Raw genomic sequence first — 21824 nt, forward strand, 5'->3', positions numbered from 1 at the left:
AAATTGCTAACATGCGCTGGATTATGGAGAAAGCCAGAGAGTTCCAGAAAAACATCTACTTCTGCTTCATTGCCTATGCAAAAGCCTTTGACTGTGTAGATCACAACAAACTATGGCAAGTTCTTAAAGAAATGGGAGTGCCTGACCACCTTATCTATCTCCTGAGAAATCGATATGTGGGACAGGAAGCAACAATTGGAACTGGATATGGAACAACTGATTTGTTCAAAATCGGGAAAGGAGTACGACAAGGCTGTATATTGTCTCCCTGCTTATTTAACTTATATGCAAAAGGCAGGACTGGAGGAATCCCAAACCGGAATTAAGATTGCCGGAAGAAATATCAGCAACCTTAGATATGTAGATGATACCACTCTGATGGCAGAAAGCGAGGAGGAATTAAAAAACCTCTTAATTAGGGTGAAAGAGGAGAGCACAAAAATAGTCTGAAGCTCAACATTAAAGAAACTAAGGACACTGGTCCCATAACCTCCTGGCAAATAGAAGGGGAAGATATTGGGCTCCATGATCACTGCAGATGGTGACAGCAGCCACAAAATTAAAAGACATCTGCTTCTTGGGAGGAAAGCAATGACAAACCTAGATAGCATCTTAAATAGCAGAGACATCACCTTGCCAACAAAGGTCTGCATAGTCAAAGCTATGATTTTTCCCGTAGTCATGTATGTGAGAGCTGGACCATAAAGAAGGCTGACTGCCGAAGAATTGATGCTTTTGAATTGTGGTGCTGGAGGAGGCTCTTGAGAGTCCCCTGGACTGCAAGGAGAGCAAACCTATACATTCTGAAGGAAATCAACCCTGAGTGCTCACTGGAAGGACATATCCTGAAGCCGAGGCTCAAATACTTTGGCCATCTCAGAAGACTCCCTGAAAAAGACCCTGATGTTAGTTAAGTGGGAAGGCAAGAGGAGAAGGGGATGACAGAGGACAAGATGGTTGGACAGTGTCATCGAAGCTACCAACTTGAATTTGACCCAACTCCGGGAGGCAGTGGAAGACAGGAGGGCCTGGCGTGCTCTGGTCCATGGGGTCACGAAGAGTCAGACATGACTTAATGACTAAACAACAACAGGGGGTCCGTCTTTCCCCTAGTGGAGTCCCTTTTGTGGAGGCAGATAGTCCATGTGCATACCCAGCTTGAGGGCTGTTGCATACTTTTGACCCTTCGTAACAGAGGAGTCCACATAACGGCACACCTCTACATGGTTAAATGAAATTCTGTTACCTTGGTTATCATTAGCAGGCAGGTAGGTCAGCTAATGGGTCATCCGTCTTGAATGCTACTAGCATCAGTTCTGTTAGCAACTATAACTAAAATGTTGTAGCTAATTTATTCCAAAATAAAGTGGTGTTTGCATATTCTTTGTTATCATCTTCCTCCTCCCCTGGCCTGATGGAGCCATTACTCTTGAATGGCAATGAGATGCTGTGATTGCTAATTACAACCCATCAGTAATCTAAAGTTGCAACATCATTTTTTAGTTTTTAAATCTCCATTTTGGCTGTATAGTGAGTTAGCACCTTAGTTCTCCCACATCTTAAAATATTGGAATTCCTACAGTGAAACTGAGGATTCACCAACTGTGCTTTGGGACGATATTATAAATGTTAAAAAGTACAGATAATTTATGTACATACATTTCAACCGATAAAAATATTGTATATTGTCACGTTGCTATACCTGTATGGTAAGTAAGAATTAACAGTCAGATCTGTCTCTCCTGTGTCCAACATGATTCATTTGCTAACATGTTGTTTCAGACTGCCTGAGGCATTTTGGAACTCAAGAGCAAACAAAATGGGTTTTAATGCACTTGTAAGAGGGCACTTCAGTTTAAAACTTTTTCTCTGCTTTGTCTTTTAGCTATTTGATGGCTAAATGGGACTCCTGTAGGCTTTTGTCTGTGTAAACCATACAAGAGCATAAAAGCCTGGAAAACTTGGAGGAATTTTGAAGCTGTTCACACTGATTCATTGAAAGCGTGGGTGGTTTTGAAGTTCAAATGGCTCTTGTCACCAGGAGCTTTAAAAAAATGGAAGCAATTTGAAACAACAACAAAAGTGGTTTTAAAAGCCTGATAACTCTTTGTGTTGAAAATATATGAATCTGAGGCCTGACAAATGCAATTTATCCAAAGGTTTGCTCCTGAAGAAAGATAATATGAATAGACTACTGTGGATATACAAATTAACATTTAATCCAAGAATTACACTAGGCTCTGGTAATTGCCTGTGCTGTTCTTGTATGTGTGTTTTAGCAAGCATAGGACCTTGGTTTCCCTCCCCAACTCCATTTCTGCCAAACCTCAAATATAATAAAGTACTAATGAGTTCTAGCACATTTAGTTCATAAGCCAGGTCTCCCTCCACCACCCTGATGCTTGGCATTTTAAGGAATGAACATGGTGCTGTGTCCCACTACCTCACACCACTTGACATTAGGAAGGACCCTAGGCTGGTTAAGAACTGCCTGATTCTTTTAGTTATTCAGAGATATATTACATATTAGGTTGTTTGCTACTTTCTCTAGAGTTCCCTCTTACTACAGGAAACTAGCTGGCTTTTAGACCCCCCCCCCCACCAAAATCCTCACAGAAACACAAGAACCATCTGGAAGCAATCACAACCCACAATATTGGGGGTGCAGGAGTTCTAAATAACCCAGCAATATAGGTAAGACTGACCACTCTTGGTCTTTCTTACAGATTGCCAATTATATAGAAAAGTCAATATAATGGGGTCACCAAAGGGATATTCAGACTCAGCCAATTGTTGTATGAGATCTACTGTTGTAATGGGCAGGAAATGTGCTGGAACTCCTCACACCCCCAAGCAGGAGTCATGATATCATTTATGAGCCCACTTAGTGGCCAAGATGGCGCCAGTGCCGGGTGGTCTACTCGGGGCGGCTTACAAAATAAAACAAAACAGTATAAAAATATATAAAATCATAAAAATTACAACTACAGTTTCAATTTAAAACAATTAATTTAAAGAGAGGATTACCAAGATGGAATAGCAAAGAAAAAGAAAAACAGAGATACTTAATTGACTGGAGGGAAGGCCTGCTTGAATAACCAAGTTTTTAACTGGCTTTTAAAAACACCCAGCGAGGGTGCCAGCCGAATTTCTGTTGGAAGGGCGTTCCACAGCCGAGGAGCCACCGCCGAGAAGGCCCGGTTTCTTGTTTTTTCCTTCCGGGCCTCTCTCGGCGTCAGACCCCTCAGCCGCCCCTGCTGGCTATGTCGGGTGATTCGGGTAGATCTGGGTGGGAGAAGACGGTCTGCCAAATATTGAGGTCCCAAACCGTTTAGGGCTTTATAAGTGATCATTAGCACTTTGAAGTCAACGCGGAAACGGATGGGTAACCAGTGCAAAGCAGCCAGGGTGGGGGAGATATGCTGGTGTTTTCTCACCCCACTAAGGAGCCTGGCTGCTGCATTCTGGACCATCTGAAGTTTCCGCGTCAGCCTCAAAGGCAGCCCCACGTAGAGTGCATTACAATGGTCTAATCTCGAGATTACGAGCGCATGGACTAGAGTAGTGAGGGCCCCCCGATCAAGATATGGTCGCAGCTGGGCAATCCGCCATAGATGAAAATAGGCGGAGCGGACCACGGACGCCACCTGGGTTTCCATGGTAAGCGCCGGGTCCAGATGTATTCCCAAGCTGCGGACCTCACTCTTTGCGGCAAGGGTCGTCCCTCCAAAGGAGAGGGAGTCACCTATGCCGCTGACGGAAGGGCCGCCCACCCTCAAGACCTCCGTCTTGTCTGGGTTCAGCCTCAGTCCATTTGACTGCATCCATTCCAGTACAGTGTCCAGGCAGCGCTGCAGGGACCGGACGGCATCCACTGAAGTTGGTGTAAAGGAGATGTAGAGCTGTGTGTCATCAGCGTACTGATGACATGATGCCCCACACCCCCTGATGACCCCGCCCAGCGGCCTCATATAGATATTAAACAGCATTGGGGAGATGATCGACCCCTGTGGAACCCCACAATTGAGATTCCACGGGGCCGAGACTCTCTCCCCAAGCTGTACTCTCTGGGGGCGGTCCTCCAGGAAGGAGCGGAGCCAGGCGAGTGCCAGGCCACCGACTCCCAACTCGGAGAGCCTCCCCAGGAGGATACCGTGGTCGACGGTATCAAAGGCAGCTGAGATGTCGAGGAGGACCAACAAGGACATGTTGCCCCCATCGGCCTCCCTCAACAGGTCATCCAACAGTGCGACCAGTGCCGTCTCTGTACCATAGCGCGGCCTGAAGCCCGACTGAAATGGGTCCAGAGCATTGGTTTCGTCCAAGAGCGCCTGGAGCTGATCTGCCACCACCCTCTCAACCACTTTGCTGAGGAAGGAAACATTGGCGACGGGCCTATAATTGCCAATTTCGTCCGCCGCCAAATTTGGTTTCTTCCTAATGGGCCTAATGAGTGTCTCCTTGAGGGCGAGGGGAACCTTGCCCTCCTGGAGAGACCCATTAATTATTGCAGTGGCCCATTCAGTTGTTATCGGCCTGGCTGCTTTGATTAGCCAGGCCGGGCAAGGGTCGAGAGAAGAGGTGGTGGCCCGACAGCGATCAAGCGCCTTGCCTACCAAATCTGGTGTTACAGGCTGAAAGGAGTCGAGAATAACCGGGCAGGACGGAGCGCTGGACATCTCTGCTCGATCCATTGTATTTAAAAAAGGAGAAAGGTCACGGCGGATGGCCTCCACTTTGGATTTAAAAAACGCTGCAAATTGGTCAGGTGAGATGCTAGTGGGAGGCCCTTCACCCTGACCAATTCCGGATAGATCGCGAACTATACGGAAAAGTTCCGCCTGCTGGTTGGAAGCTTCGCTTATCCGGTCAGCGAGGTAAGATCTTCTAGCAGCCTTTACCTTGGCTAGGTAACGGTTAGTTGCGATCCTGACAGCTATCTTACTATAGTCCGTCGGTTTCTTTCTCCAAGCGCACTCTAGCTGTCTCCTTATTCGCTTCATCGCTCGTAGATCCTGACTATACCAGGGTCCTGGCCGAGCTCTGCTTCTGAGAGGGCGTTTGGGTGCGATCGTGTCAACAGCCCTTTTGTCCTTTTTTCTTTTCTGCTCTTTCTTTTTCTGCTTTTTTTCCTGATCCCCCTCCTCTCCCCCGTTTACCTGGTGCCCGGGTTACTGGGCGAGACTTGGAGTGCTGTGCTGAGCAGGACCTCGGAACGCGGAGCCGCTGCAGGCTCGAAACACAGAGCCGCGGAGGCGCAACTGGCTTGTCGTTGGAGTCCGGGAGCTCGGAAGCTGGGAGCCCTGTCTTGCTATCCTCTGGAGGAGGCTGGTGTGCACTCGGGAATCGGAGAGCGGGATCCAGATGGAGGACCCAGCCGGACTCTGGAGGAGACCATCGGAGGGGAAATGACCCAGAGGCTGGAGGTTCATGCCCCCTCCTCTCCCTCCCCAGGAGCCAGCCAGATTCTAGAGGAGCTCATCAGTGGGGAAGGACCCAGAGGGGAAGGACCCAGAGGCTGGAGGTTTGCACCCCCTCCTCCCCTCCCCAGGACCCAGCCGAATTCTCGAGGAGCTCATCAGAGGGGAAAGGATCCGGAGGTTGGAGGTTAGCGCTCCCCCCCCCAGAAGCTAGCTCTGTCAGCATGCCTGAAACCGAAGCCTGCAGCCGGGGCTGCCGGACTCTTTATGTCATGGTAAAGATCTTTGATTCTCTGGCAAGTCGGTGTGCAAGGCTGTGGGGGGAAACTCTGGGTGGCCGTGAGGGAGAGAGAACTGCTTGTCCTGGTCCCTGGCTGGCTGGTTGTCATGTTGGATCTCCAAGGGCCGGGACCTTCCTTAAGATCGGTTTGCTCAGCCCCCCTCTTTTGGACTATCTCCAGAGACGCTCTGCCTCTTCCCCGGGGGTGGGAAAGGCCAGTGATTGAAACAACTATACCCTGGATTTTGCTCACCCTTATGCTCATGACTAAAACCTATGTGTTATCCCCCACGAGTAACATCTTTATTCCAGTAACTTTATTATTATTATCAACATCAGCTCTAACAACACCAAAAATAACACCGAAATCTGCAATATTTGAAAGGACAAGGTTGCGTGGAGGAGGAGGGAGGACCAGGACTATATGTGGGGTTTAAGCACGTGATTCCTTTAAAAATTTACTCTAATTTTATACACAAGGGGTTTATAATTTGAGATTTTTATTGTATTTTTGTATTTTCTCTATTTTATAGTATTGTATTTGATTTATGTATTTATCTTGTGCTTAAGTTTGTTTGTTTCATTAATTTAGGGTAGTTGTTCCTTTATTAGTTTTTTTTCTTTTTTGTTTTCCTTTGGATATGGAGTGGAAGGCCTGCTTCCAGCGAGGGGCCTTTTAACATCCCGGTGATCACAGGTAGAGGGAGATATGGCGTTGGCACAGTCCCTACTCGTGTCAGAAGAACGATGAACAGATGTTTGAAGGCTGTTCATTGTTCTGAGACTGTGATCAACCCCCAGTATCGAGGTAGCCAGCTCAGCCAGCCCTCCACTCTAAATCTGGTACTGTTGAACGCCAGGTCTGTATCCAACAAACCCCAGGTGATCCACGATCTTATCCTGGAGGAGGATGCAGACCTGGCATGAATAACCAAGATGTGGCTTAGTGGGGAAGGGGCCCCTCCCCTGGCTCTCATCTGCCTGCCCAGTTATGCTGTCCAGCACCAGGGTAGACTGGAGGGGCGGGGGGAAGTAGCCATTGTTTACAAATCCATCTTAGAGGTTATTAGGCGCTCCTCGGTGGTAAAGCCAGGTCTAGAGGCACTCCACGTGTCGATAGGGGCTAGGGATGGTATTGGGATTTTGCTGGGTTACCGTGCTTCCCGCGACCCAGCCACTTCTCTACCGGAGCTGGCCGACTCTATCTCCGCGGCATTGTTGGGATCCCCAAGGCTTCTGGTCTTTGGTGACTACTGGACCAGCTCTTGAGTTCTTGGAAACCATGGCTTCCTTGAATATGTCCCAACATGTCATCGGCCCCACCCACGTGGGTGGTCATACGTTGGACCTGGTCTTTTCCACTAATTGAAGTGAGTATGATCTGATGGTGACTGACCTTGTGTCGGTCCCCTTGTCATGGTCAGATCACCACCTAATAAAATGTAACTCTCAGTGACACTCCCTCCTCGCAGGGAGCAGGGACCTATTTCTATGGTCCTCCCTCGAAGGCTACTGGATCCTGTTGGATTCCAGGAGACCACGAGAGGTGTTATGGCTGACCTGGCTGGCGCTCCTGCCGAGGCTCTGTTTGACAGCTGGTCCACTGCTGCCACTAGGGCTATAGACATGATCGCGGCTAAACGCCCTCTCCAGCACAGAGCTCGGCCTGCGCCCTGGTTTAACCAGGAGCTTCAAGCGATGAAGCGATATAGGAGAAGGCTAGAGTGTAGGTGGAGGAAGAACCCGACAGATTATAATTGGATAGGGTCACAACTAACCTTTACCTGACTAAGGTAAAGGATGCATGTTGATCATTCTTCGCTAACCGGATAAACGAAGCGTCAAATCAGCAGGCGGAGGTGTTCCGTATTGTGCACGACCTATCTGGAACTGGTTGAGGTGACAGGTCTCCCTCTAGTTTTTCAACTGACCAGTTTGCAGCCTTTTTAAAATCTAAAGTGGAGGCCATCCACCGGGAGCTCTCTCCTTTTTTGAACACAGTGAGTTGAGCAGAGATGTCCAGCACTCTGCCTTGTCCGGTATCCTTCAATTCTTTTCAGCCTATGATGCCTGACACTGTGGACAAAGTGCTTGACCGCTGCCGGGCCACCACCTCCTCCCTTGACCCTTGCCCGGCCTGGCTAATCAAAGCAGCCAGGCCGATAACAACAGAATGGGCCACAGCAATAATAAATGGGTCTTTCCTTGAGGGCAGATTTCCATCTGCCCTTAAGGAGACACTCATTAGGCCCATAAGAAAGAAACTTAATATGGTGGCGGACAAAATTGGCAATTATAGGCCTGTTGCCAATGTTTCTTTCATGAGCAAAGTGGTTGAGAGGGTGTGGCTGATCAGCTTCAGGCCCACTTGGATGAGACAGATGCCCTGGATCCATTTCAGTTGGGCTTCAGGCTGCGCCATGGTACAGAGACGGCATTGGTCGCCCTGTATGATGATCTGTTGAGGGAGGCCGACAGGGATAAAATGTCTTTGTTGGTCCTCCTCGACATCTCGGTGGTCTTTGATACTGTCGACCACGGTATCCTCCTGGGGAGGCTCTCCAAATTGAGAATTGGTGGCTCGGCACTTCCTTGGCTCCGTTCCTTCTTGGGGGACCGTCCCCAAGAAGTGCAGCTTGGGAAGATTGTCTCGGCCCCATGGAGTCTCAATTGTGGGGTTCCACAAGGGTCGATCATCTCCCCAATGCTGTTTAACATCTATATGAGGCCGCTGGGAGGGGTCATCAGGGGATGTGGGGCTTTGTGTCATCAATATGCTGATGACACCCAGCTCTACATCTCCTTTTCACCAACTGCAGGTGATCCGTCCTGTCCCTTCAGCACTGCCTGGGGGCCGTACTGCAATGGATGGAGAACGGGCTGAGGCTGAACCCGGACAAGACAGAAGTTCTGAGGGTGGGCGCCCCTGTGGTTGGTGGCTTGGGTGACTCTCACGTTTTGGGGGGTGACCCTGTCCGTGAAGAGTGGGGTCCACAGTTTGGGCATACATTTGGACCCGACACTCACCATGGAAATGCAGGTGGCGTCGGTAGTCCGCACCGCCTTTTTCCACCTTTGGCAGATTGCCCAGCTGCGGCCCCACCTCAACATGGGGGCACTCACTACCTCAGTGCATGTGCTCGTAATCTCAAGATTAGACCACTGTAACGCACTCTACGTGGGACTGCCTTTGAGGCTGATGCGGAAACTTCAGGTGGTGCAGAATGCGGCGGCCAGACTCCTTACTGAAGTGAGAAAATACCAACACATTTCTCCAACGCTGGCTGCACTGCATTGGCTGCCCATTCCATTCCGCGTCGACTTCAAAGTTTTAATGCTTACTTACAAGGCCCTAAACGGTTTAGGACCTTGCTATTTGGCGGAACGCCTGCTTCCACCAAGGTTTACCCAGATCATCTGCGCGAGTCAGGAGGTGAGGCTGAGGAACCTGACGCCGAGGACCGGAAGGAGAAGACAAGAAACCGGGCCTTCTCGGCGGTGGCTCCTCGCCTCTGGAACAACCTCCCTCCGGAGATTCGCGCAGCCCCTACGCTGGGCATCTTTAAAACCCAATTAAAAACATGGTTGTACATCCAGGGCTTCCCTCCAGCCAACTCTTCATTTCTCTTCCTATTTTCCCCCTCTCTTGTTATTTTATTGTAATTGTTATTGAATGATCATGTACATGCTTGTGTTTTATTGTTTTATTTTGTATTGGAAGCCGCCTAGAGTGGTCTGGTAGTCCAGATAGGTGGGGTATAAATCAAATAAATAAATAAATAAATAAATAAATAAATAAATAAATAAATAAATAAATAAATAAATAAATAATTTAAATAATAAGGTGTTATGATAATCAAAAGAGGCCTTTCTCTTGGTCCCACCACTTTCACGGATGCATTTGGTGCATAGGAGAGGGCCTCTTTGTTGCTGTGCCCAGCCTCTGGAACTCTCTCCAACAGGCTGGCCCCACCTTTGCTGTTCTTCTGCAAGTAGGCAAAGATGTATCTTTTCAGGCAAGCTTCCCTTAGTGACTATCTGAGTGGGAGTTTTAAATGGATGTTTGTGACTTGCTGCTTTGAATGTGTTTTTGATACTGCTTTTGTTTGCTGTCTTTTAGTGTGGTATTTGTTTGGTCTTTATTATTTGTGTACTTACTGTTTTTAGCTTTAAATATTAGCTATTAATTATGCTGCTTTGGGTCCTTTTTGAGGAGAAAGAGGGTGTAAAAATGAGTGAATGAAATTTGTCATAGTATTATGGTAACTGATCTGACAAGTGAAAGATGTTACTTTGTTTATATCAAGTTACAGAAGTAGCATATAAAGGGGGAAATAATAAAGCACAACACAGTTCTTACATCTTTAATGTTTGAGTTCATACTTGTATCTTACTGTTGATGCTCCATGCCAAGTCACCTCCGATTTATGGCCACTCTATATGAATGAGAGTTCCAAAATGTCTGTCCTCAACAGCTCTGTTCAGCTCTTGTAAAATCAAGCCTGTGGCTGCCTTTAGGGAATAAATTCATGTTATATTTGGCCTTCCTCTTTTCCTGCTGCCTTCCACCTTTCCCAGTATTATTGTGTTTCCCAAAGAATCTTGCCTTCTCATGATGTGCCCAAAGTAGAACCTCTTTTTCATTACTTTTCTCTCCAGAGATAATTCAGGCTTGATGTAATCTAAGACCCACTTGTCTTTCTGGCAGTCCAGGGTATCTGCAAAGCTCTCCTGCGCTGCCATGTTTCAAATAAATCAAGTTTTTTTCTGTCAGCTTTTTTTACTGTCCAGTTTTCACACCCATACATGGTGACCAGGTATGCAAGAGTGTGATGATCTTGGCCTTGTTCTCCACTGACACATTCTTACACTTGATTATCTTTTCCAATTCCTTAATTGCTGCCCTTCCAAGTTCCAGTCTTCTAATTCCTTGGCTGCAGTCTCCCTTTGGATTGATGACTGAACCAAGATTTACAATTTTTTTCAGTGTTTCAAGTTCTTCACTGCCAGCATTAAAGTTGTGTGATTCCTCCGCAGTCATGATGTTTGTCTTCTTAATATTCAGCTGCAATCCTGCTTTGACTCTTTCATTTTCACTAGAACTTGTTTCAAGTCATTGCTGTTTTCTGCCCGTAAGATAATGTCATCTGCATATCTTAAACTATTGTTTCTATTAGAAGAATTTTAGTTAATTTGTTTTAGTTAGGAGAGCACAAATTACAAAAAACCCAGCTACAGCACAAAGGAGAACCAACTGAAACATGAAGAATAGCTGAAAGTCCTAGCTTCCACCCAGCCCCTTTGATCTCATAGTGAATAGCCCTTTATATTTAAAAATCACTCTACAACTAAATTAAGTTGAAAGGAAAAAGTATATTTACTTACAATTGATCTTTAGTTACAATCAGAAGTATAAAGAAATGAAAAAGAAATAAATTTCAGCCTCAGCCATGTGGGAGGCTGAATCCACCATTCTAGCTGCATGGTCTAGAGGTCAGAAAGAAAAGGGTTACATGTCTGTTCTGGTTGAAAGTCAAATGGAAGAGATAGCAAACAACATAAGCAAACAAAATTGAAAGAGGGAGAGGGAGAAAAGGACTCTGCTAATTGGTTAGTGACAAGGCACAATTTTGTTATGCTGTGAAGCCCCTTCCTCTCACTGAAACCCAGTGTTAGTGCATGCAAGATTGTTACCATACTAACAGTTGCTTTCACCAATATTCACTCCTCCTTCATCTGAATCTAGACTGGGCTTCCATATGATGTGTTCTGCATACAAATAAAACAGATAAGGGGATAAAATGCACCCTTGTATGACACCTTTGCCTACAGGAAACATCCTCTTTCTCCATATTTTGTCCTAATGATAGCTTCTTCTCCTCAACACAGGTTACGCATCAGGACAATCAAGTGCTGAGGCACACCGATTTCTTTCATAATAACAAATAGTTTCCCATGATCCACACAGTCAAAGGCTTTGCTGTAGTCTTCTAAGTAATACTTTTTTTTGCAAATTTCTCATTCTCTGCCAACAAATTAGTGGATGTTAACACATACTTTTATGAGTGGTACCATGTCTTACAAGTGATTGCCATGTGGCAGGGCAAATGGTTTAGGTGTACTATTTTACATGCCCTACAGATCAGATATGAGAACTGTGTGGTTCTATGGAGGCTGTTGAACTACAGCTCCCATCACCCCTCAATTTTTCAGCTAGTTGCAAGGCCCTGTAGGGCAAGGGCAAAGAGGTGGAACAGGGCAGGGCAAGCACAGTACCCTGAATAACTCCAATAATTTTGCTTTCACAAGGTCTTTACCTCCTAGCCTTAGCTACCTTTTCTTGCAAGCTCTTAAATTTAACTCCTCAGATTAAGCTGCTACTGCAAGGCTCCAATCCCTCCTATAAAGTGGAATGTCTTCAGAGGAGGGCTTTGTCCCCATGCCGGACACACTGTTGGTACTGGCACATCAGTTCTGGGGATCATGGAACTCTTAGAGGAGGCTGTGCTGTCCAATCCGAGCTAGATTCAAGGATCACAAAAGTTGTTTTAGGCTCTGGTCTCAGCCCAGAGTTCACAGGCATGAAGGAGGAAATCACTGCAGTTTAGGGCCACTTGGCTCTCTTTACTTTCATTAGATTTTTACCCCGCCCCCCTAGACAAAGTCTACTCAGGGTGGCTTACACACATGATTAAAAAACATAACAATGTAACAAACATCATAAAATCGTCCAATACATCATAACTTTAACACTTATTTCTAAAACATTGCCAAGATGAAATAACTCCCTCCAATGATCAGTAAGCTTGACATCTCTTCTGGCGCCAGAGGTTTCTGAGCTCCTGAGTCTCTTTCCAGGCTACCGTGGACTCCAGGTTCATAAAATTCCATTGACTATAAGATCTAGGGCTGACAAGGGTCACAATAACAACATTCCCCAGTCCTACTACAGATATCAGCTAACTGGGGGTGAACTATACCAACTTGCTACTCAGTTACCTAGAAACAGATGGAATATTAAAAAATCTGCTTGCCTTATTATTAATGCAAAAGAAATGAGAAAGAAGTTTGAGTTTTGTGCATTATAGCACTTTTTAGTTAAATTCATGGGAATTTTTCACAAGTAAGGTGTCTACTAGTTTTCCCTTCATTCAGAACTGAGAATCCTAAAACAGGGAACTAAATTCTTTAACTGCATAGAAGCAAATGAAGTATTTCCTTCCTATAAATTGACTGACGGGTGATTTACTGCTGAAATACAAAGGAAAACGTAATAGACTTAACGGAATAACAAGGCTTTAATAACTCTATTCTATGAACTCAGCATCCCTATCCCCCCAAAAAAATTAACCTGATTTGCTAAGAGGAAAGAGTAATGAAAAATAATCTGGTGGAAACTAAATTTGCTACTAGATATTTCTCACCGCACAGGCATTTAAGGCTTGAGTGGATTTTCCACGGTAACTTTTGTGAAAAAGTATTTTTGTGACTTCACTTAGCACAAATATTCCTTCTGGGCTTATAAAACTGCCCCTAACATTTCTTGGCAGTAGATTTTAAAAGTTCTGAAAGGAATTGTATTTCACTCTGAATAGGTTATCTGGCACTTGCAACTAAAAACAAGCATTTGAATATTTATTGCAAGTATCCAGCATTTAGCAGAGAACACCCAAAGATCTCTTTCCTCAATTATCTTGTTCCAGCTGTAACATATTAGCAGCAACCTCATGAACAGACCTTTTGATACAACAGTTTCTTTAACTTTCCCCTCCCCTTCTGAACACAATTTCCCTTATTCACAGCTCTTTGTAACCATCTAATCTCTCTGTTTATGTCTCTGACACAGTCACAATACTCCATGACTGATATACCTGACAGCTCTGACTGGTGACAGAATGTTCACAATGAAATAGAAGGCTGTGCAGGATGAGTATTACCTACAGCTAGCCTGGTAGAAATCTGAAAGGAAGATAAAGGAAAGAAAGGACGTAGATTTATTCCTGCTGTTTTTTTCTGCATTAGAGAACAATTTTATTATAATTACTTACCTAATACACCAATTGGTTATTAAACACATAGTACAGGTTCTTAGCATTCCTATTTAGATTTAATACAAATTAATACAAAGAAGGGTGAAGATGCTGTATGCTCCAATGGATGATTTCTCTTCCCACTCCTGCCTCACTTGACTCTTTCAAATCACCAGAGAGAATTGTTGCCAGGTATCATTCAGGTTTTATGCAAGTACCAAATAGCATTTCAAACACTGATTAAAGCACCTAAACACAGGCTAGAAGTGGAAGCCAAAGGAGAGCACATGCAGTTTCACATGACGATATCATCTTCTCACATAAACACTAGAGAAGGCAGTGAAAAATATAGGATATACAGATGTCTGCTGATACCTGCCAATCTAACCTTATTGCTTGTTCCTGGATAGCATAGGATTTTCAGAATACAGTAATCCTAGTACCCTATACATGTCTATTCAGACATGTGGCAAGTGGGCACAAAACTGCAGCTTTGCATTTTGTACTAAGGGAAACTCTATGGAATACGTTAACCAATGTTAATTTTTTTAGTCTGATTAGTTTCAAGCAGAAAGGCTACTTAAAGGTAAGAGGGCTTATAATTAAACCTAGAACCCTAATATTCATAACACATACCATGTTTCCCCAAAAGTAAGACATGGTATTATGTTAATTTTTGCTCTAAAAACGCATTCGGGCTTATTTTCAGGGGATGTTTTATTTTGTCATGTACAGCAATCTACATTTATTCAAATACAGTCACATCATCTTCTGGTTGCTGCACAATGTTGGAGGGCGGCATTTCACTTAACTGGGGCTTATTTTTGGGGTAGGGCTTATATTATGAGCATCTTAAAAAATCATACTAGTGCTTATTTTCAGGTTAGGTCTTATTTTCAGGGAAACAGGATATTGTGCTTGCTGGGTCATGATACTTCTTAAATGAGACCAGCATACAGTAGGTCTTCTACCATACAGTAGATGGGAGGGAGAGGAACCCTACTCAGGGCCAAAGCAAAGGATGTGATCGCACCATTCCACATAGAAGCCAATGAGTGGCAGCTGAATCTCTTCTCAGCAGTAAGGATGGCACAGCGTCCTTCACCACACTGGAAGGAAGCAGACTAAGCTTGGGGACACAGGGTAGGCCATCTGCCATTCACATGGTCTGTCCTTCAACAGAAGGGAATGATTATGAGACACTGTCCCTGCCCCTCCTCCCCAATTTTGCAGCATCACCTCACAGCTCACGGAATTCCATACTTTAACATCTCATTACTGCTGTGTGCCACTGCACACAGTATCCACTACTTAAGACAGCAGCTTCAGTATCCATCTCCCAAATAGACTAAGGCACTCACAATAGCATGGTTGTCCTAAACAGACTCAGTGAGCTTTTACTAAAAATAAAAAATAAAAATAAAAAAGGCTTCTGCTCTTATTAATTTATCATTTATAAAACTTATTTGAAGTATTTTAATATATGCTCTTAGAAATTAGTTGTCTCACTGTGCTTTCCCACTTTTGCTTCTAAATTCATTCAAGACCTTGAACATACTGATCTCCTACCTCTTCTAACCTTCTCTGCTTTTATGCATCTCAAGATGGAATATAGTGAGTAAAATCCTGTTGCATAAATTTACATTGGCATCACTGGATTGGACACCAGAAATATTTAACTTAAACTAATAGAAAGCTTTCTATCCTGTCCTTTCTATCCTGCCCCCTAGGGCTCCCATTTTTCTCCTGGGGTTACATATGGGCCTGTGGAATACTTTAACATCTCAAATCTGATAGCAATGATTTATTAATCAAGGATTTATTTTGTGCTATGAGGTTTATAGAGGAAGCTGTAGCTAAAACAGTAGAAACTGTTCAGTTTTTATTCAGTGCAATTGGCATGAAGCCTTTGTTATGGTTTAATTAGAGTGATGAAAAATAATTTGTGAAAAACTGAGTTTATCTCTATGTTTTGCCTGCGTTTTAGTTTTAAGCATGTAGAGTTCACAGGAACTTGCTCATTTCTTAAGATCTTCAAAAACTCTTCTCATTGTGCCCCTTCTATATGAAGGTCTTTTACATGATACTATTTCTAAGTTTCAGTCAACAGATGCCTTCTTTGTCTTCATCATCAAGTTTCAGGCAGCTGGCAAACCATTATCTTTTGGGACGTCTTTAATGATATTTAATTGCTTTGATGGTTTGTTGAACTGCTTGTCCTTTATATCTGTCTGATTATTAAAAACATTTTAGTTTAGTATTTGTTAGTTTCTCTGGAGCTATGGAATAACAAATTTAGAATGCTGGATATCTTGGTGGTTTAGGTATCTGGCTGTGAAGTCAGCAGTTTGGTGCTGAATTCCCCCAATGCGCTTCCTTGACAGGGGCTGGACTTTTGATGATCTACAAAGTTTCTTCCAGCTCTGCAGTTCTAGGATGATTATATTAACAAATTTAAATAATAACCACAGTGTGGAAAATAGCCAATAGCAACTGCTATTGAATGTAACATTCAAAGCTACATGTGGCTAATACCTGAATGATCCCAGAAAACTAATCCTATACAGTGGTGCCCCGCATAGCGACGATAATCCGTTCCAGATAAATCGTGGCAAAGCGATTTTTCCCCATAGGCAACATCGCAATGCAATCGCAAAAGCGATTGCAAAAAAACCATCGCTATGCGGATTCGTCGTTAACCGGGGCGCCCGTTAAGCGAGTCACCACTGTAATGCCAAAGACTAGTTTTAAATTACCTATAGCCACAATATTGTTTTATTCATTTTTTATTTGTACACCTTTCTCCCGATAAGGGAAAAACTTGAAGGCTGCTAATTCTTTATTTTTGAAACCCTGGCTGAATTATAATGGTCAGCCACTTCTAGCCACCATTGTTTAAAATATGTGAGAGAGTAATACTTATTTCCCCAAGCAATCAGTTGCCAACAATGCAATTTTCACCATGAACACTAGAAGTGCTAACCAATAATAAGCTAAGGTTTCAGTTAGGCAGCTGAATGAGTGGTACATTAAGGTCAATTACCATAACAGTGGTACAGTTTTAAAACTTACCTGGATCCATATCTGTCCCTTTGTCCACCCTTCAAAGGGAAACTGCTATAAAGAAACCCAGACCATATTCTTAAAGCTGAATATGAATTATACAAAGTGATTCTATGACAAGAGTACGCAAGTTTTGCTAAACTGATATTGTTGTTGTTGTTTAGTCGTTAAGTCGTGTCCGACTCTTCTGATATATTAAATGCTAATATCCTGAAAGCTTTTTAGAACATTTTTTATTTTCAACCTGACATTGTTAGCCAGATAGAAATAGTTATGGTGCACAGCATTTAGTGACAGGCATTTTAAAACAGAAAACAATTCAAGGCAGGACTTTATTTTAGAAAATCATGTTTTAATACATACAACTGCCATTTATAAAGTTATAATTAATAAAAAATTAAAAAAATGCTGCTTCTGGCAGCCAAAGTGCAGTAGTGTGAGTTACATGATTACATACAAAATTACTTTGTCAAAAATTACAAGCAATTCAGTTTTCTACAAAATATAATTTTAATATACAAAAAAGAACTTTCATTCAATAACTTAGTTGTACGTTTAGCATATATTGTTAACAGCAGACCTGCTCACCAAACCCCTCACCAATGAGCTGAATGGTAAGGACACCACTTTTGTCTGTCTCTACCACCAGTAGGTCTTTGAAAGTACCTGATGCTATTGGTTTGAACTGGACTGGTAAATTGCAGTAGTGATGACATCTGCAAAAGATACATTGACATAAGTTACATGCCCTTAACAACTTGCTGAATTTTACTGAGATATCTCATGAAAAGCTGCCTAGAAGCCATAGCATTTTACCATATTTTTGGTCTGACAAAATGCAGAATGTTATCTTGTCAACTAGCTAGCATGCTATAACGTAACAAACACTAGCACTGTCTTGCATATTGAATTTAAACTCAATGGAAAACCCCAGAGCTTTCAAAACTCATCACTGATTTTCAAAGTAATTTTTATTATGAGTTTTTATTTATTAATCAGGTGGAAAGGTGGTGCATGTACATGTATCTCTCTCTATATCAATATATTTAAATAAACAGTAATAAACAGTAGTGAGATGCCTTGAAGCATTTGTAAATAAGGCAGATTATAAATTCAAAAATAATAATTCAGAAATAAATTCACTCCAAGTTTCATTTGACAGCGAAGCATATTTTTATTATCTGTACTAGAGATGGGCACAAACTGCTGGTTTGTTTATGATCCGAACAGGTGTTCTGTGCTTCCAAGCCCCGCCTCTTCCAGCAGGCACCCACTCAGAGGCAATGGCCTGGCATCCTTGCTCCATCTCCTCTAGGTGTTGCCACTGAGTAGTTACCCACCAGAGGAGGTGGGGTTTTGAAGCACTGAACACTTACTATTCGGCCGATAAATGAACCACTGAATTGCTGGTTCATGCCCATTTCAAATCTGTACCTCTATATCCCATTTTATTATCAAATTAGAGCAAATTTCATCCTGTTAACTCCTCAAGAATAAAAACTTCTTAGACATAAAGCAACATGAAACTGATCTGTACTATACGAAAAACAAAGCAAAAGCAAAGGATGTTGCTTACATACCGCCCCATAGTGCTTAAAGCACTCTCTGGGTGGTTCTACAAGTTAATTATGCAAGCTACACATTGCCTCCTCAGCGAGCTGGGTACTCATTTTACCAACCTCAGAAGAAAGCTGAGTTCACCTTGAGCTGACAACTGGGACTGAACCCCAGGTCGTGAGCACAATTTTGGCAGAGTACAACAGTCTAACCACTGCGCCATGAGGTGCCATATGAAGGCCAGTATGGCTAATTTCTGGTTCATCATAAAGCAAAGAAGATATTTCCAGATGTGTTAGTTCCCTTCCTCCAAGGGCTAAAGCCACAAAATGTGACTATGCTTACCTTAAAGTATACTGAGAATGCTTTATGTAAAAAGGTGCTTTGGGACTTCTAAATTTCAACTGCAAATAAGAAGAAATTAAAATTATTTAAAAGATAGTGGCTGCTTACTACATCATAAAGCAAGCATATAGTTCCAAAGACTAATCTAGAATTCAGCAAAAAAATAAAAATAAAAAAAATAATAAAAAAAGTTAAAAAATTGTCGAAACTCAGGTCATCCTATGGAATGAGATGACCCGGGTGGTTGACATGATTGCGCCTAAGCACCCTCTCCCTACACGCAGAGCCCAGACAGCTCCTTGGTATACTTCTGAACTGCGGGTGATGAAGTGAGAGGGAAAATGGTTGGAGCGCAGGTGGAGAAAATCCTGCTGGGAGTCTGCTCAAACATGCTTTAGAGCCCATTATCGGGCCTATTTCGTGGCAATACAGCTGGCGAAACTGCAGTATTTCTCCAGCCGTATTGCTTCCTCAGAATGTCATCCAGCAGAGCTGTTTCAGGTGGTCCGGGATCTTCTTCAACCAAGAAAACCAGGTGGAGGTCCCGGACTGCTCTTCAGCTCGCTGTGATGAGTCCGCCATTCATTTTGAGGGAAAATCACTCAGATTCGCAGTGGGTTGGACTCCACCGTTACTGCAGAATCAGACGATGTGTCCAGTGTGCCGTGCTTAGGTCAAGTATTAATGGATGAGTTTCAATTGTTGAGATCTGAGGATGTGGACAAGGTGCTTGAATATGTCAGTTCTACCACCACTCCACTCGACCTTTGCCCATCTTGGCTAATTGGAAGATCTGCCAGGGAGGTTCGCACCTGGGTCCAGGAGGCCATGAACGCCTCTTTGAAAGAAGGAATGGTCCCTAACACCTTGAAAGAGGCGGTAATTTGGCCACTCCTAAAAAAGCTTAACCTGGACCCAAGGCTGGTGGTTAACCTCCCTTATTTGGACAAAGTGTTGGAACAGGTTGTGGCTGGGCAACTCCAGGCACTGCTGGATGAAACGGATTTTCTGGATCCATTTCAATCAGGTTTCAGGCCGGGTTTTGGTACGGAGAATGCCTTGGTCGCCCTGTACAATGACCTTTGCTGGGAGAGAGACAAGGGGAGTATGACCCTGTTGATACTCCTTGACCTCTCAGCGGCTTTCAACACCATCAACCATGGTGTCCTTTTGGATAGGCTGGTTGGGTTGGGAGCACCACTTTATGGTGGTTCCGCTACTTCCTGGCTGACCATGTCCAGAGGGTGGTGCTGGGGGACAGTTACTCTGTCCCATGGTGTTTATGTCATGGAGTTCCTCAGGGCTCAATACTGTCCCCCATGCTATTTAACATCTACTGGGAGAGGTTATCAGGAGGTTTGGGCTGAAGAGCCGGCAATATGCTGATGACACTCAACTCTACCTCTTGTTTTCCACCAATCCAGGTGAGGCGGTTTCTGTGCTGAACTCGTGTCTGGACCTGATAATGGACTGGATGAGGGTTAATAAATGTAAACTCAATCCAGACAAGACGGAAGTGCTGTTAGTGCGTGCTTTGCTGGACAGGCTGGAGGGCCATTACCCTGCCATGAATGGGGTTACACTCCCCCTAAGGGGCAGGGTTCACAGCCTGGGCATGCTCCTGGATCCCAGTCTAGTGTAGGGGGAACCAGTGGCCAGGAGTGCCTTCCCTCAGCTGCAGAAATTTTACCAGCTAAGCGCTATCTGCATGAGCGGAGTCTCATGACAGTTACACACACACTGGTAACATCTCGTATAGATTATTTATTTTATTTATTTTTATTTATTTAACTTATATGCCGCCCACACTACCCGAAGGTCTCTGGGTGGCTTACAGATTACAGATTACTGCAATGCGCTCTACGTGAGGCTGCCTTTGAAGACGGTCCGGCAACTGCAAGTGGTCCAGAATTGAGCTGCGCAGCTGGTGAGTAGTGGGGCCACTTGGCGACACATCAAGCCAATTCTGTTTAAATTACATTGGCTACCAGTTGCTGCCCGAGCCCAATTCGAAGTGCTTGTGTTGACGTATAAAGCTCTAAATGGCTTGGGCCCTGGATACCTGAAGGACCGCCTCCTTCCATATGAACCTACCGGGCAATTAAGATATAGCTGGGGGGTCCTTTTGAAAGAGCCATCCCTCAAAGAGGTAAGAGAGATGGCTTGTAGACAAAGGGCCTTTTCAGCAACTGCCCCCAGACTATGGAATGCCATCCCAATGGAAATTTGTCTGATGCCGACGCTGATGACATTTCAGCGTGAGGTCAAAACCTTCCTGTTCCAGAAGGCTTTTAATTTAAATATTATCAACTGTGGGTCTTCATGGCAATTTTTAGAGTAAATATTTTAATTGTATTTTAATTGTTTTAATTTTTTACTGCATTTTTAATTGTTGTAAGCTTCCCAGAGTCCTTTGGGTAGTGTGGGCGGCATATAAGTTAAATAAATAAATAAATAAATAAATAAATAAATAAATAAATAAATAAATAAATAAATAAATAAATAAATAAACAAACAAACAAACAAAAAAACAAACAAACAAACAATACAAAAATTGTATTTAATCTTGGCCAATAATCTAATTTAAATTGGACAAGTTTCAAATTGTAATCGAAATGTAAATGCAGCATAGTTTTGTGAGATATCAATGTTTTTCAGCTGAAACTAAATGCTGGAATGTGAATCACAACGACACAGGTACAAAGTTCAATGTGATACCCTCTGTTAAGCATTAGCTTTGTGTTGGCAGTAAGACATTAAATAATTGCATATTGAAACAATGCTTGCAAGTTAAAATACCTGGTTGGAAAAAGCAGAATAATTCCGCATGCTGATTTTCACTGTACTTGATTCACCAATCCTCGTTGGAGGAAATGTATAAACATCTTCTTGAGCACATACACCCTTCCTGATTTTTGAGAAGAGAAATGTGAAATTATTTCCCCTGAAGCTGGGTCTATAATATTTTTAAAATCTTTTCCCCTGGAAAGTCAGACTTTTGCCTAGAAAGGTCTATCAACCTAGGTGACCACTTAGCTACCATCTTAAGAAAACTTCTTTTAAAAGCACTTCAGAATAACATGGATTCCTCAATACCTCATTGCTGCTATGATTTTATGGTGATAGTGA

General features: G+C 43.5%; 1 protein-coding gene across 8 annotated transcripts in view; it reads right to left on the reverse strand.

The window, feature by feature from the left end:
* Positions 1 to 17111: 17111 nt before the first annotated feature.
* Positions 17112 to 21824, reverse strand: part of CEP192 (centrosomal protein 192) — a 99348-nt gene continuing 94635 nt past the window's right edge. For all 8 annotated transcript variants that reach the window (XR_013544153.1, XM_072998778.2, XM_072998781.2 and 5 more), the window contains 3 exons: positions 21495 to 21603; positions 18696 to 18754; positions 17112 to 17509 (listed from right to left, as the gene is read on the reverse strand). Coding sequence is in view for 7 of the 8 variants with exons in the window: in XM_072998778.2 (XP_072854879.2) it covers positions 17362 to 17509; positions 18696 to 18754; positions 21495 to 21603 (316 nt within the window). In the remaining variant the exon portion in view is untranslated. The remainder of the gene's footprint in view (positions 17510 to 18695; positions 18755 to 21494; positions 21604 to 21824) is intronic.

The sequence above is a fragment of the Pogona vitticeps genome, chromosome 4 (assembly GCF_051106095.1).
Source record: "Pogona vitticeps strain Pit_001003342236 chromosome 4, PviZW2.1, whole genome shotgun sequence".
NCBI classification, from domain to species: domain Eukaryota; kingdom Metazoa; phylum Chordata; class Lepidosauria; order Squamata; family Agamidae; genus Pogona; species Pogona vitticeps.